Source organism: Dendropsophus ebraccatus, chromosome 4 (genome assembly GCF_027789765.1).
Source record: "Dendropsophus ebraccatus isolate aDenEbr1 chromosome 4, aDenEbr1.pat, whole genome shotgun sequence".
Taxonomy (NCBI): Eukaryota; Metazoa; Chordata; class Amphibia; order Anura; family Hylidae; genus Dendropsophus; species Dendropsophus ebraccatus.
In genome coordinates this window covers 149,750,433-149,765,444 of record NC_091457.1, presented here as the reverse complement: position 1 = coordinate 149,765,444, position 15,012 = coordinate 149,750,433, and the positions used below count along the sequence as shown (strand labels likewise).

At 45.5% G+C, this 15,012-nt stretch overlaps 1 protein-coding gene across 5 annotated transcripts in view; it reads right to left on the bottom strand.

The window, feature by feature from the left end:
- Nucleotides 1-749: 749 nt before the first annotated feature.
- The window catches only part of RNF2 (ring finger protein 2), a 21,678-nt gene continuing 7,415 nt past the window's right edge, over nucleotides 750-15,012 (bottom strand). For all 5 annotated transcript variants that reach the window (XM_069967442.1, XM_069967443.1, XM_069967444.1 and 2 more), the window contains 4 exons: nucleotides 13,848-14,063; nucleotides 6,872-7,144; nucleotides 4,834-5,005; nucleotides 750-1,513 (listed from right to left, as the gene is read on the bottom strand). In XM_069967442.1, the coding sequence (XP_069823543.1) occupies nucleotides 1,412-1,513; nucleotides 4,834-5,005; nucleotides 6,872-7,144; nucleotides 13,848-14,063 (763 nt within the window). In that variant the 3' untranslated portion in view covers nucleotides 750-1,411. The remainder of the gene's footprint in view (nucleotides 1,514-4,833; nucleotides 5,006-6,871; nucleotides 7,145-13,847; nucleotides 14,064-15,012) is intronic.

The window sequence follows — 15,012 nt, the reverse complement described above, 5'->3', positions numbered from 1 at the left end:
TGCTGTGTGCCATTCGAGTAAGACAGAGCTGCTATACCAAAAAAGAAAATTAAAAAAATAAAGATGCCAAGTACAAACCAGTGTCAAACCCAGTATTAAAGGGGTTATCCAGCGCTACAAAAACATGGCTACTTTTCCCCCCTCTCTTGTCTCCAGTTCAGGTGTGGTTTGCAATTAAGGAGGACCTGTCACCCGGGATTACGGCGCAGAGCCCGGCCGACCCCCCGGTGGAGCCCTGGATACTTACCTTTTGCTGGAAGTCCCGCTCCTGGATCTGGTCCCCAGACAGAGATATTGGCACCCGAAGCTGAGCATGCTGTATGCTAATTTCCTTGATGGAGCAGTCATTCTCTATGGGTGTCGGACTCATCTCTGGTGCGAGCACACACAGCAATATCTCCGTCCAGGGACCGGGTCCAGGAGCGGGACTTCCAGCAAAGGGTAAGTGTCCGGGGCTCCGCGCCGGAATGCCAAGTGACAGGTTCCCTTTAAGCTCCATTTACTTCAATGAAACTAAGTCTGAAACCCCACCCAATCTGGAGACAAGAGTTGGGAAAAACTGACCATGTTTTTGTAGCGCTGGATAACCCCTTTAAATGATGAAGAGGCTGTAATGCATACTGAAGCTCTATAGCCCCTTTAAGCAGCTGGTCAGTGGAGGCTGGGGTTGAAGTCATCCAAGACCCGATAACACTTTGCAGTCTATCTAAAAAGTGGAAAGCAGTAAAATGATCGTCCGCGTCAATAACTCATGCCAACTCAAAGCCGTTTTATTTACAATGGGTATATACATAATACTAACTTCCGCAGGATAGATAAGAGTCAATTTCTCACACCTTCTTAACTGTATAATGTTGAACATCCACATGCCCACAGGAACTTCAATACACTTGGCACAGAAAGCAGATCTGTATCAACCAATAGGATGGAACACAAGTCTTGTCTGACCGTTTTATCGTGATAAGGGGGGGGGGAGCAGTAAAATGGAGCGGGGTAAATTGTACATGTGCTCTGTAGAAACTTGATATGAAGTGTAAAAGTCACCATGATCAGGTTAGTGATATGACGCATCATGTGCCCATGGGATACATTCACTGTCCTCCAGAACCAAGAACCCATACTTAGCTGGCGTTAGTTTACGGCAGACGCCTCCTCTCCTTTTGCTACATTTGGGTCCATACGACGCATACAAACCATTTACCAACATTTTACTAAATAAATAAATACAAATAACATAAGGAATCCTTAGATAAAGACATGGTCCTTTCGTCAAAAGGAAGTCTCTTTGCTTCGAGAGTCATCAAAAACACCGTCCTTGTAAAGTAAGGTGACAAATGTCCGTCAGGTCGGAGGGATCGGCAGAGTCCACCTTGGAGGTAAGGGAGAGCACCGGGTCTGAGGGAGTCCGTCACTATTTGTGCTCCTTAGTTGGTGCGTAGTAAAGTTCCATCGGTTTATTCACCTTCCAATACTTTTCGCTGACAAGTTCCAGGGAGAATGAACCGTTTAGCACCTGGAAGAAAACAGAACAGATGTTAACTGAGCAAGAATGCAAATGGATTTTTCAGATTATTATACTGTGTTTAAAGGGGTACTCCACTTAAGAAAATTTTACCCTGTTGAATTCCTACCCATAATCTAAGTTTGTTTGTAATTGGTTTCTAATACATGAATTGGGCCGTAAATCCTGACTTACACCCTGACTCAGGCTGGGTTCACACTATGTATATTTGAGGCTGTATTTGTGAGGCTGTATAGCAACCAAAACCAGGAGTGGATTGAAAACACAGAAAGGCTCTGTTCACATAATGTTGTAATTGAGTGGATGGCCATCATTTAATGGCAAATATTTGCTGTTATTTTAAAACAACGGCTGTGGTATTGAAATAATGGCCGTTATTTACTGTTATATGGCGGCCATCCACTCAATTTCAACATTGTGTGAACAGATCCTTTCTGTGTTTTCAATCCACTCCTGGTTTTGGTTGCTATGAGGACCTGACATGAGGACCAAATACAGCCTCAAATATACATAGTGTGAACCCAGCCCCCAGCTGCAGAATATCCTCAATTCTTGCTCCACTCTGTCTCCACCCTCTTTTGAGACCAAAGTCGAACGATCTCTGTCTCTTCTGTTAACAGGCAAGCTGTAACGCCTCATCTGTAACCCCGCCCACCACTGACATCACACTAATCAGTGAGCACCTGGCCAAGAGGCGGGGAAACAGAACAGTGACAGCCTCCTGAGCAGTATAAGGGAAAGGAAACAAAGTTGTTTCATCTCTCTCTCTCTTTCTAGTCTATGTAGATAGCTATTTTGGGGGAGATTTATCAAACAGTGTAAAATGAAACTGGCTCAGTTGCCCGTAGCAACCAGATTCCACCTTTCATATATCAGACTTTTTGGAAAATGAAAGGTGGAATCTGATTGGTTGCTAGGGCAACTGAGCTAGTTTCACTTTACATATTGTTTGATAAATCTTTCCCTTTGTTTTCAGTGTAAAGCAGAAGCAGATTAAGCCAGCGATGGGCAGATACTACAAGATGAGGCGGATATTTGGCAGTTGACTCTGAGGTACAATGCATGCTGGGAGATGTAGTTTCCTGGCTGGCGCAATCTTGGATATAGATCGGCTTTTAGAAAAACTTGTAACTCAGGAACGGCAGCAGCTAGAAAGCTGGGATATGACTCAAAATACTCAGGAAGACTTGGTGAATAAGAGCAGCTAGGAATAGAGCTGGGCGGTATACCGCAAAAATACCGATACCGTCACTGGCGTCGGTTAACCGCCCTCAACTTAGCCAGGACGGTATCTGCGGTATTTTTGTACTTCCTGTCCCGTCAGAGCACACATGCGCGCCGCCCGGCATTAGCGCTGCACGTTATGTGCAGGGACGCCGGCATCAAAGCGGGAGGAGGAGGAGGAGGGGCAGCAGCAAAAGCTTACCTCCCGCCCCCCGCAAGTCCCGTCCAAGCGCTCGCTCTCCCCACCCGTCCGGTCCCACCTCACATGTCCAAGGCCCCCACCCCACTGGTCCGGTCCCGTCCCGTCCGAGGCCTCACCACCTCTCCTCACCTGTCCGAGGCCCCTACCGGTCCGGTCCTATCTGAGCGCCCCCCACATCCGGCAGGCGAGCGCTGCACGTGTGTGTGCCGGGACGCTGGCATTTCAGAGCTGGAGCTGGAGGAGCAGCACTTGGCGGCAGCTGTCCTGTAGTTCCCTCATTAACAGTACAGGAGTCTAGCATAGGAGGAATGGATGTGCTGCAGCAAGCAGGATGTCACACACAGCAATGTCTCCTATAGCTTATCCTGCCTGCTGAAGCCCATTCACTCCTCCTCCTATGCTACACTCCTGTACTGTTAATGAGGGAACTACAGTCATACACCCCTGCCCCCCCCTGTACAGTCATAGACCCCTGCCCCCCCTGTACAGTCATACACCCCTGCCCCCCCCCTGTACAGTCATAGACCCCTGCCCCCCCTGTACAGTCATACACCCCTATCCCCCCCTGTACAGTCATACACCCCTGCCCCCCCCCTGTACAGTCATACACCCCTGCCCCCCCCCTGTACAGTCATACACCCCTGCCCCCCCTGTACAGTCATACACCCCTATCCCCCCCTGTACAGTCATACACCCCTGCCCCCCCCTGTACAGTCATACACCCCTGCCCCCCCCTGTACAGTCATACACCCCTGTCTGCCCCCCCTGTACAGTCATACACCCCTGTCTGCCCCCCCTGTACAGTCATACACCCCTGTCTGCCCCCCCTGTACAGTCATACACCCCTGTCTGCCCCCCCTGTACAGTCATACACCCCTGCCCCCCCCCTGTACAGTCATACACCCCTGCCCCCCCTGTACAGTCATAGACCCCTGCCCCCCCTGTACAGTCATACACCCCTATCCCCCCCTGTACAGTCATACACCCCTATCCCCCCTGTACAGTCATACACCCCTATCCCCCCTGTACAGTCATACACCCCTATCCCCCCGTACAGTCATACACCCCTATCCCCCCTGTACAGTCATACACCCCTATCCCCCCCGTACAGTCATACACCCCTATCCCCCCCTGTACAGTCATACACCCCTGCCCCCCTGTACAGTCATACACCCCTGTCTGCCCTCACTGTATATAGTCATACACCCCTGTCGGCCCCCCCTGTACAGTCATACACCCCTGTCTGCCCCCCCCTGTACAGTCATACACCCCTGCCCCCCCCCCTGTACAGTCATACACCCCTGTCGGCCCCCCCTGTACAGTCATACACCCCTGTCGGCCCCCCCTGTACAGTCATACACCCCTGTCGGCCCCCTCTATAGTCATACATCCCCAAATAATGACAAATGGTAATGATAATAATAATGATAATAGACTAACCACGGGTTGCTGCTGAGTGAGTTCTTTTTTACTTTTTTGATATCGCCAGTTTGGCATGGCAAGTGGGTGTGGTTTGTAAAAAGGGGCGTGTCATAATTATCGTTCAGTTATCGTCACCGCGGCTACATGTGCGATAAACCGCGATATTGATTTTGGCCCATATCGCCCAGCCCTAGCTAGGAAGCATTTTATTTTTTAGCTCTGGGGTGGAATAACCCTTTAATGCTAAGGGATTTTCTGGTCAACTGGAATATATTCCTAAAAACTGACCACTACTCTTTCAAGAACAGGGATGGGGAACCTTTGTCCCTCCAGCTGTTGCAAAACTACAATTCTCACCATGCCTCGACAGCCGAAGCTAAAGCTTTTCCTCTAACTACTAAAAAGCTTGGCTTCCTATTTACAGATCAGCTATAGGAGGCCTCCATACTTATGCAATACTCACCGTGAATTGCCCATTGGCCGTAGCGATATATATGGTGTACTGTTTTTCGCTGGCCGTGTTCAGATTCATTTGGTTTGTCTCTCCTTTACTTCGAAATTCTTCAAGAGCCAACCTGACTGCCAAATATTTTGATAAATGATCGACAGTAGCATTCCCAGAGGTTTTTATGTACCTGTAAAATGTAAACATAGTTCAGTTATAACCAAGTCTGAGGGTCAGTTTACACACACAGATTTATCTGTTAGCCACAAACAGAACAGGTCATAAAGACTGAGATTTCTCCTCTTTTCAAATCCATATCTGGCTTTGGCTTCAAAAATCTATCAGATGTTTAAAAGTACCCTAAATCATGGGGTAGGTGGCCTCGATTGATAAATCTCTCCCCATTTGACTTTCACTAGGCCTCTCCAGCTACAATACAACACAACAAATTGACACCTCAATAACCCGAAAGAGGGTGAAAGTCTCTCTGACAAACCCCTTAGATGCCTTGCTTGCCGTTGACCACTGCATCCAAGGGGTTAAACAGCTGTGATTGGAATAACAGCTGTAGGATGTTGGCTGTGAGTGATAAGGCTAGGTGATGTGATTTTACCTGCTTACACCATACCTGTGGGACTACACCTACACACACACACACATATATATACATATATATACATACATACATATATACACACACACACACACACAGGTCTCTGAATCAAAAGATGATCAGAATGTGATCAGAGCATGACAGATGGTCTGGAAGAAGCAGAGGAATGCTGGCAGCAGGCCAATGTGCACAGCACCTTCAACATTCATCGCAGCCACAATACAGACACAAGGAGACACTGTTATATAAACAATATATAACAAACAACTTGTTGTACCAGCCTGACTGCGCAGGACAGGAAACAGGAATCAGAGTGTGAAATGTACGTGTCTTGTGACTTGAAACCCCGCCTGTATTGAAAGTTTATGTATTTCATGTAAATACATTGCGCATGAGTAGTACCGCCCCATATTCTGCCTATAAAAGTTAACACAAAACAATAAAGGGGGTGCTTCCCAAACTTATGTTACTGATACATACATCAGTTGTCTGTGATTTTTTAAGTTGTACGCAGAACTGCAGCTGCTAACTAATCTGGAACCATCTTATCCTGGAGAGTGTCTGGCTTCATAAAGTCAGGCAAAACAAAAGGTAACCTTATCATGAGTTATAGTTGCTGGCACTGAGTAGAGATGAACAAATCTGCTGAAAGTTTGGGTTTTCACAAAACCGAACAGTCAGCATTTGAATCCTGCTGCCCGGAGAAGGTGGATGCAGCCTGAGGGCTGTCTGGAAAACATGGATACAGTTATAGGTTGTATTCATGTTTTCCAGACAATCCTTGGGCTGCTTTTACCTACTCCAGGCGGAGGGATTCAAATGCAGACTGTTCAGGTTTACACGAACCTGAACTTTTGTCAGGTTTGCTCCTCTCTACTTCTGAAGCCTGTTGCTATCTGGCTCTCACTTTCAGGGATGCCACGTTTTCGATGTAAGCCTTCTGAGATGTTGAGGGGTACATCCTGATCATTGTAAGCAGGCGTGGTCTCAGTAGCTGCACAATGGCAATAACACATCCCATGGATTGTAATGAAATGTAATGAGTATTCCATGTAGAAAAAAGGAAAATAGTAGAGGGCACTCACCATTTAAAATTCAAACTATATTCAAAAATCTTCATTAAAAACGCCATAGCAGGACGAGCATGGTGATGTACGCCAACTCCTTGGCATACATCCCCATGCTCTTCCTGCTATGGCGTTTTTAATCAAGATTTTTGAATAAAGTTTAAATTTTTAATGGTGAGTGCCCGTTACTATTTTCCTTTTTTCTACATTGTCTATAGCGTACTGCATTTTCAGTAGAAGTGAGCACCCCATAATTTAAAGACGAACTCACATCCGTATTATAATTATTTATGGAACCATAGAATGGAAAAATATGACTAAGTAGTGCCGGTGACGGTCTCTCCTGTTTGATGAGCAATGAGTATTCTGTTATTACCGAGTCTGAGCATTGTCGTCCTTCTCCATCAGTGTAGGATGGGGCCTGAACACCAACTCGATCTCGCTGGATCCGTCCAGTGCGGGATCCATAGTGACGGCCTCAGTGTTAGTGTCCAGCTCTAATCCGGAGTCGTCGGATGTCTTGGTCCTCTTGTTGCTGGGCCCCGCTTCCTGGTTGCTGTGTACAGAAGCGTTACTGCAGTGGGAACTGTCCGCGTTGTCTTCTGCCCCGCTGCCATTCTCCACCTGCTGCTTTTTACCTCTCTGTAACCTGGAATGGAAAAGTCATCCCATCAGTGATATCCAGAATCCAGCAAACTGAGTTTAGAAACAAGCATCACAGACACAGACAACAGTAAGACCGAGCCTGTCCCACTCACACAAATGGGAAAGGTTACAGGGCATGCTCTTTGACCTTTAAGAGAGGTCACTGCACAGTCAGGGGAAGGCAGAGCTGCTATTGTATCCTCTATTTACTGGTGTTAACTTTCACTGTAATTTTGTACAAATAACTTTCCAGCAGCCTCCCCCCCATTATCACAGACAGGAAGGCTCAGCTTAGTTTTAGCCCCAGTGGTGAAGATGAAATCTACCAGACTAATTTTATACTATAGATAGTAAACTGGAAAAAAAAAATATATGAAAAAAATCCTAAAAAAATATTAAACAATAGGTAGTTTTGTGATGGCACATTCCCTCAAAAAAGTCACACACTGATCTACAGGGTAGCTACCTATAGGTGGCAGCAGATTTTTAATTGTTTTGAAGGATACTTTCTCATACAGAATTGCCTGGACAGCTGCATCACATCTTTTTGATGCAAAGGGTGGTACACACACTTCCACCCTTGCTTCTCTGGCCAATCACAGCACTTACTCCTCTCTGCTAACCTGGTTACTCTGTTACTACAGATTAAGCCTAACAACAGACAGTGGACAGCAGTTTTCTAAAAATAATACTTTTTTTTTTTAAACTGGCACTGTCACTGTAAAAAAAAAAAAAAAATAAAACTTTCGACTGTCAAAAGCTGTGATCAGTCGGACTCAGAGAGTTTAGACCCTGACCCATGGGTATAATGAGTGAGTAGGGGAGCGTGCTCTGTGCCCATGACCAAGACAGACATACAATGTGATGTCACTGGGACCCTCCTTGCTACAAGCACAGAGAGCAGAGATAGGACTGTTAACCTGTGCACTTTGCCCTCCGCATGTTCTAGAGATCAAAAACTTCTGATGTCCCTAGGACATGCCAAAAGTTATTTTTAAACTGACAGGCAAACCTTCAGGGTATGTGCACACTACGGAATCCTGATGGAACACCCGTTGCGGATTCTGCAGCTTGTGGCCGCGAGCATCTCCGCTGCTCCCATAGGTTTCGTTCTATGGTTTGCCATAGAAACCATAGAATGAAGCCTATGGGAGCAGCGGAGATGCGTGTGGCTGCCAGAGTCCGCGAGCGGGTGTTCCATCGGGATTCCATAGTGTGCACATACCCCGAGGGGTATTAAAACTCAAACATAACATAACTTGCTGCCCATGAGGAGACTAACAATTCCTTCCATACTTGTTCTGATCTATTCAGTCTCCTTCCCACAGTTCTCAGCTGCTGCTTTCTGCTCAAGACACAAAAATCTGTGTGTGAGCTTTTCTCTCTGTCTCCCTCCTCCTCCCTTCTAAAACAGTTGATGTAAACAAGTCCCTGACCAGCTTTATCTGCAACATTGTAGCTTCTTTGTACTGCTGGGAGGGTTAATATGAGGTCAAGTTGCTGATTAACTATGATTAACTTTCCCAGCATTACAAAGTTGCATAGGAAGCCTGCCAGAAACTTGTTTACATCAGCCGTCTCAGAAGGGAGGGGGGAGGAGAGGGAGACAGAGAGAAAAGCTCACACACAGATTTTTGTGTTTTAACCCCTTGCCTCCGCAGCATGTTTTGGCCTTAATGACCAAGCTCATTTTTCATAATCTGACCTGTCTCTCTTCATTTCATTATAACTCTGCAATGCTTCAACGTATGCTCACAATTCTGGGATTGTTTTCTCGTGACACATTGTACTTTATGTTATTGTATTCAATCAGTCAATATTTTTGGTGTTTTGTGGGGAAAAAGTGCAAAATGTTAAGAAAAATTTGAAAAATTTGCATTAGTATGACTTTGAAAATTTCTGTTTCTAAAAAAGTAGGTCACACCACATAAATGAGTTACTAAGTCACATTAGCAATACGTTTGCTATGTGCTGTCAAGATTTGGTTAACATATTTTATTTTCCTAGGATGCTACAAGGCTTAGAAGTTTATCAGCAATTTTCACATTTTCATGAAAATTTCAAAAATCAATTTTTTTAGGGACCAGTCCATTTGTGAAGTCAATTGGAGCAGCTTGTATGTTAGAAACCCCCATAACTCACCCCATATTAAAAGCTGCACCCCTCAAAGATTTCATTGAGAGGTGTAGTGAGCATTTTGACCTTAAAGGTGTTTGAGGAAAGCATTTCTTATTAGGAAATAAAAAATTAAAGATTGGCTTTTTTTCCATTAATATTTTCTTTTAGTTTAAAATTTCATATTTTCACAAAGAACATATGCAAAAATGCACCCCAAAATTTGTAACGCAAGTTCTCCTGAGTACAAAAATACCCCATATGGGGGTATAAACCACTGTTTGGGCATATGGCAGGGCTTAGAAGGGAAGGAGTGCCCTTTTTGCATTTTCAGTGTATATTTTCATGGAGCAGTTTCTGGGTGCAACATGCGCTTGGAGTGCCCCTGTAGTACCAGCAAAGTGGACCGCCCCACAAGTGACCCCATTTTGGAAACTAAACCCTTCAAATTAATCATCCAGGGGTATAGTAAGTATAAGCACTCCCCAGGTGTTTGGAGAAAGTATTTAGCAGTGGGCAATGAAAATGGAAAAAATATTCCAGTAAAATTCATTTTTGGCTTGAAATTTCTAATATAATAAGACAGACAAGGAAATAATACAAAAAATGTGTTCCCCAATTTCTTCTGAGTACGGCAGTACCCTATATAGGTCACAAACTGTTGTTTGGGGAAAGATGCTCTTCTCACATATTTTGTTAAAACAGTTTTTAGGGACCATATGCGTTTGCAGCACCCCCCATGATGCTATTACAGAGGAAAACCCCCAGAAATTACCCGATTTTGGAAACTGGACATCACATAAAATTCTTCTAGGGGTGTAATGAGCATTTAGACCTCACAGGTGTTGGAGGAAAGTCTTAAGCATTTTGCCATGAAAGATAAAATCTACATTTTTTACTTTATTATTTTATTTATGTTTTCACTTTATTATTTTGTTCCCCTATGGGACTAAACGCTGCAATTGTTAGATCGCTAGTATAGCACATAGCAGTACATCAGTGCTGCTATGTGCCATACCTGTCAGTTTTACACTGACAGCCTGTGAGACAGAGCCTGTGGCGCAATCTCACAGGTTACCACACTGGGGGCCATGTTTAGCAGGTACACAGTGCAGGCACACATCAGGACCCTGTGATAGCTAGTATAACAAATAGTAGTTTATCAGTACTGCTATGTGCTATAGCCTGACATTGACAGGTATAGCACATATCAATTCTGATGTACTACTATGTGTTATACTAGCTATCACAGGGTCCGGATCTGTGCAATCTATAGTGGTAACAGGAGGAGGAAGCTCCCCCTGTCACCCATCGGGACCCGTGCAGTGTGATGGGGAGTCCCGACGTGTGGCTGAGCCTGCTCATAATCAGTGGAGCCTGGCCCCCGGGCGTATCTGCAGATCTGACCCCCGCACCCCCCCTCCCGCTGAGTACATATAGTAGTATATAGGAGTGACAGGAGGAGGGATCTCCCCCTGTCACCTATGGGGACCCTTACAGCACAATTGCGGGGTCCCGATGTGTCCCCCAGCTTGTGGAATCATTGCACCAGTAACTGCAGAAGCCTGTGAGATCGCGCCGAAGGCTCTGTCTCACACACTAAGTGACAGACTGTCAGATCCTGCGACGCGATCTCACAGTAGCGATCTGTGCAGTAGTTACTGTAGTGTAGTAGTAGCAGCAGTTACTGATGCAAAGATTCTACAAGCTGGGGGACACATCGGGACCCTGCGATCATAACTGCTGCTACTACTACACTACAGTAACTACTGCACAGATCGCTACTGTGAGATCGCGCCGCAGGATCTGACAGTCTGTCACTTAGTGTGTGAGACAGAGCCTTCGGCGCGATCTCACAGGCTTCTGCAGTTACTGGTGCACTGATTCCACAAGCTGGGGGACACATCGGGACCCCGCAATTGTGCTGTAAGGGTCCCCATAGGTGACAGGGGGAGATCCCTCCTCCTGTCACTCCTATATACTACTATATGTACTCAGCGGGAGGGGGGGTGCGGGGGTCAGATCTGCAGATACGCCGGGGGGCCAGGCTCCACTGATTATGAGCAGGCTCAGCCACACGTCGGGACTCCCCATCACACTGCACGGGTCCCGATGGGTGACAGGGGGAGCTCCCTCCTCCTGTCAATCCTATAGATTCCGCGGTCAGTACTGACCACGGCATCTATAGGGTTAAACTGACCGTCGGGGCTCAGGTGTGTCTCCTGGCTGTTGCTAGGAGACCCTGGGTCCTGCCAGTGCCCAGAAACAGTAAACATCACTGTGCGATTTTGCACAGTGCTTGTTTACTTTCATGACGTCCTGGGACGTCATGATGCATTAAGCACTGGCATTTCATGACGTCCCAGGACGTCATTTTGGGGCAAGGGGTTAAGCAGAAAGCAGCAGTTGAGAACTGGAGGAAGGAGACTGAATAGATAACAACAAGTATGGAATTAATAGTTAGTCTCACCATGGGCAGCAACATAGGAAAAGTTATGTTTGAGTGGAATACCCCTTTAAGCATTTAAAAGGGTATTCCACTCAAACATAACTTTGCAAATACAGCTGCCCATGGTGGGGAAATAAACAGCGTATTCTTACCTTTCCATGCTGGCTTCCACCCACCCGTGTCCTCCTATGGCATGTTCAAGTCCCCGGCCAAACAATCCCGCCTCCCTTTCCGAGATGGACTCTTCATCACTGTGATTGGCTGTAAGAGCTGTCGCCCCCGTCTCGGAAGTAGAGGTGGGATTGTCTCGGCTGGGTTCTGAATATGCTGTAGGAGGACACCTGGGAAGCACAGTAAGGTAAGAATACGCCTTGTTATTTACTCACAATGGGCAACTATATTTGAAAAGTTATGTTTCAGCGGAATACCCCTTTAAGATCACATTTATCAGGCATTTATCTATTAACATCTGCACTGATTACATTTTTTGTTCCGCCATAGAAGCAGAAAGATAGAATTAAGATAGATCATGATGGACACCAACGCTGCCCGACCGATCCCATTGGAGTCCTTTATTCTGCTTATCCTTTCTTTTGATGGATTCTCCTGCACTGCAGGTGTGAAAAGAGCCTAAAGTACGTGTGGTTTTTTTTTGCACCTACATGAATGTTTTTTGATGCTAAAAAGAGAAAATTCTAAATTGGCTTACCATAATGTTCTTCTCCTGCGGTTTGTTTATTTTCCAGAAGAAGAAACTGGTAAGCAGCTTAGAATGTTCTCCTCTCCCTGTACACAGCACAAAACAGAAGATACCTCAGCAGATACCGGTGCATTCATCTCAAAGGGGATATACTGTATACCAGTAGTTTACTTTGTCTGAGAAGCAATGTTTTGTGGTTTTATAGGCCGTATATTACAGATCCTTGTATGGATCCATAATAAGAGACCCAAATTATACCTGTGACAATCCAAAACATAAAAACATGGTAGTCCATTGCATCATATTATGGAGATATTTTTCTCATCGACTGCCTTAAAGGTAATCTGTCAGCTCTACAGCATGCTCAAATGTCAGCGAAGGACTGCTGAGCTGCAGCATGCATGCCTCCTTCCTCCCCCACCCCTCCTGCATGATTGATGTACAGGGCTTGGATTTTAGTAGAGTAGTAGAATATCAAGCATGCTCGAGTTCATCTGAACCCGAGCGTTCGGCATTTGATTAGCGGGGACTGCTGAAGTTGGATAAAGCTATAAGGTTGTCTAGAAAACATGGATACAGCCAATGACTATATCCATGTTTTCCACATAGCCTTAGGGCTTTATCCAACTTCAGCAGCCACCGCTAATCAAATGCCGAACGCTCGGGTTTGGATGAACTCAAGCATGCTCGAGGTTTGCTCATCTCTAGTTTTCAGCACTGAACCTTGTATGTGAATTAGTTAAGGCAGAGAAAAGTGGTGGAGAGAGGAGGCGTGCATGCTGCAGCTTAGCAATACCTCTATGACACCTGAGCATGATATAGAGCTGACAGACTCCCTTTAATGTGTAGAAATACACATCAAATAAAGACAAACAAAGACAATAACTGAGCTCCTGGATGTTATTGCTAAAAACGTTGAATATACTTACTGACTTGGTAACTGTGTCCAGCACTGGCACATATAGGTGAGTTTAAGACAAGTATAATATGGCTGCAAGTCCTGGCCCAACCTTAGGTCTGAGACTGGGCCTACACAGAGATCTGGGGCTTCGTGGAGGTCGCCGATGCAGCGCAAGCCTAAAGACCTGATCTATAAATCCTCATTGATCCTATAGAGCCAAGATTTGCAGCCAGAATATAAGTGAAAAGAAATCGCGGATTTATTTAAGCTTATCTGAAATTAGGTTTAGCCATTTTTGGAAGGGAAAAAATTTTTTTTTTAAAAAACAAAAAACATTTTTTTTTTTCTTTTTTGGAGCCCAAGGCAGGAGTGGATTCTAGAAAAATAGGAAACATAAAAGGACGGACTCTAGCGGTATTTCACTGCATTTACATAGACCGTTTTGCACGAATACAAATCGACATGACTAGGATCTAAGAAATGGAGAAGGAGGAATCAACAGACAACATACAGTGTATAGCATGCGCTCGGGCCGGCATTACCTGTTCATTGCTTGGATTTTGAGGCCCTCCTCAATACTGTGGCTCAGCGCTTGCTGGTTGTTGTGTTTGCTGATCCTGGCCAAAACCCTTTCCTGATGAGCTTCATATTCATCTCGGCTCGGGTAGATCTTACTGATCAGGGCATCGAAGTTTGGGTCTGGGCGCAGTGATCTTTTGGACACCAGTTTTTTACGACACGTCGGACATTCCTTATTCCTGATAGAAATGGATGACAATTGTGTAAGACATAAAAGCAATAGTGATTTAGCGTCTTCCTGCACAATGACATAAGTGTACACTGAGGCTTGATGTACAGTTATGGTAGAGGCTCAGGAATAGAGCCCCCCCCCATCAACTACAAAACCTGTCCGCTATTACATACAGTTAACAACCTGCTGCAACGCGTGAGTTCAGAACCAACTCCGACTAAGGCCATTTAACCCTAGGGATAAAAGGATTTAACCCTAAGGGGAATTAAAAAAAAACCTACGGATGCTTCTGGAAACTGCAGCATCTAAGGGGTCAATCACATGTTCCGTACACAGGCTGCGGAACAGAATCATCATTCACGATGATGCCGGGAGCACTGAATTAGTTTCAATCTTTGTGTTGTACTGTAGTGGGAAGATTTAAAGCGTAACTGTCATGTTTTTTTTATTGCAGAAATCAGTAGTATAAGCGATTTTAAGAAACTATGTAATAGGTTTCATCAGCCAAAAAAGCCTCCTTCTGTACTCAAGAAGCAATCTCCCAGCCTCCCCCCCTGACTTCTTATCTGTGCATTATCAGGCAAACACGTCTTCATTACAGAGAAGCCAGTGAAGACGGCTCTGCTCTCTCCATTGTAAGCCTATGAAGGGGGGAGGGGCTGAGGGGCCGAGGGAGCAGGAAGAGGTGACATGAAGGTCAGCTGTTTGTAGACTCTCTGGGCACCTAAAACTCTAAATTCAGGTGTCAGAAAGGTCAGTGCTTATCTATGAACTTACTGAGAGAAGATTGCAGGGTGTTGTGCTGTGCAGGACTGCTCCGTGCTCAGTCACTCCTAACAGCCCCTACCCTCTCCATAGCCACATAATGGAGACAGAAATCCTGCAGCTTCTGCAGTGAGGGGGGAGGCTGGGAGATTGCTTTTTCAGTCCAGAAGGAAACTCTTTTAGTACATAAA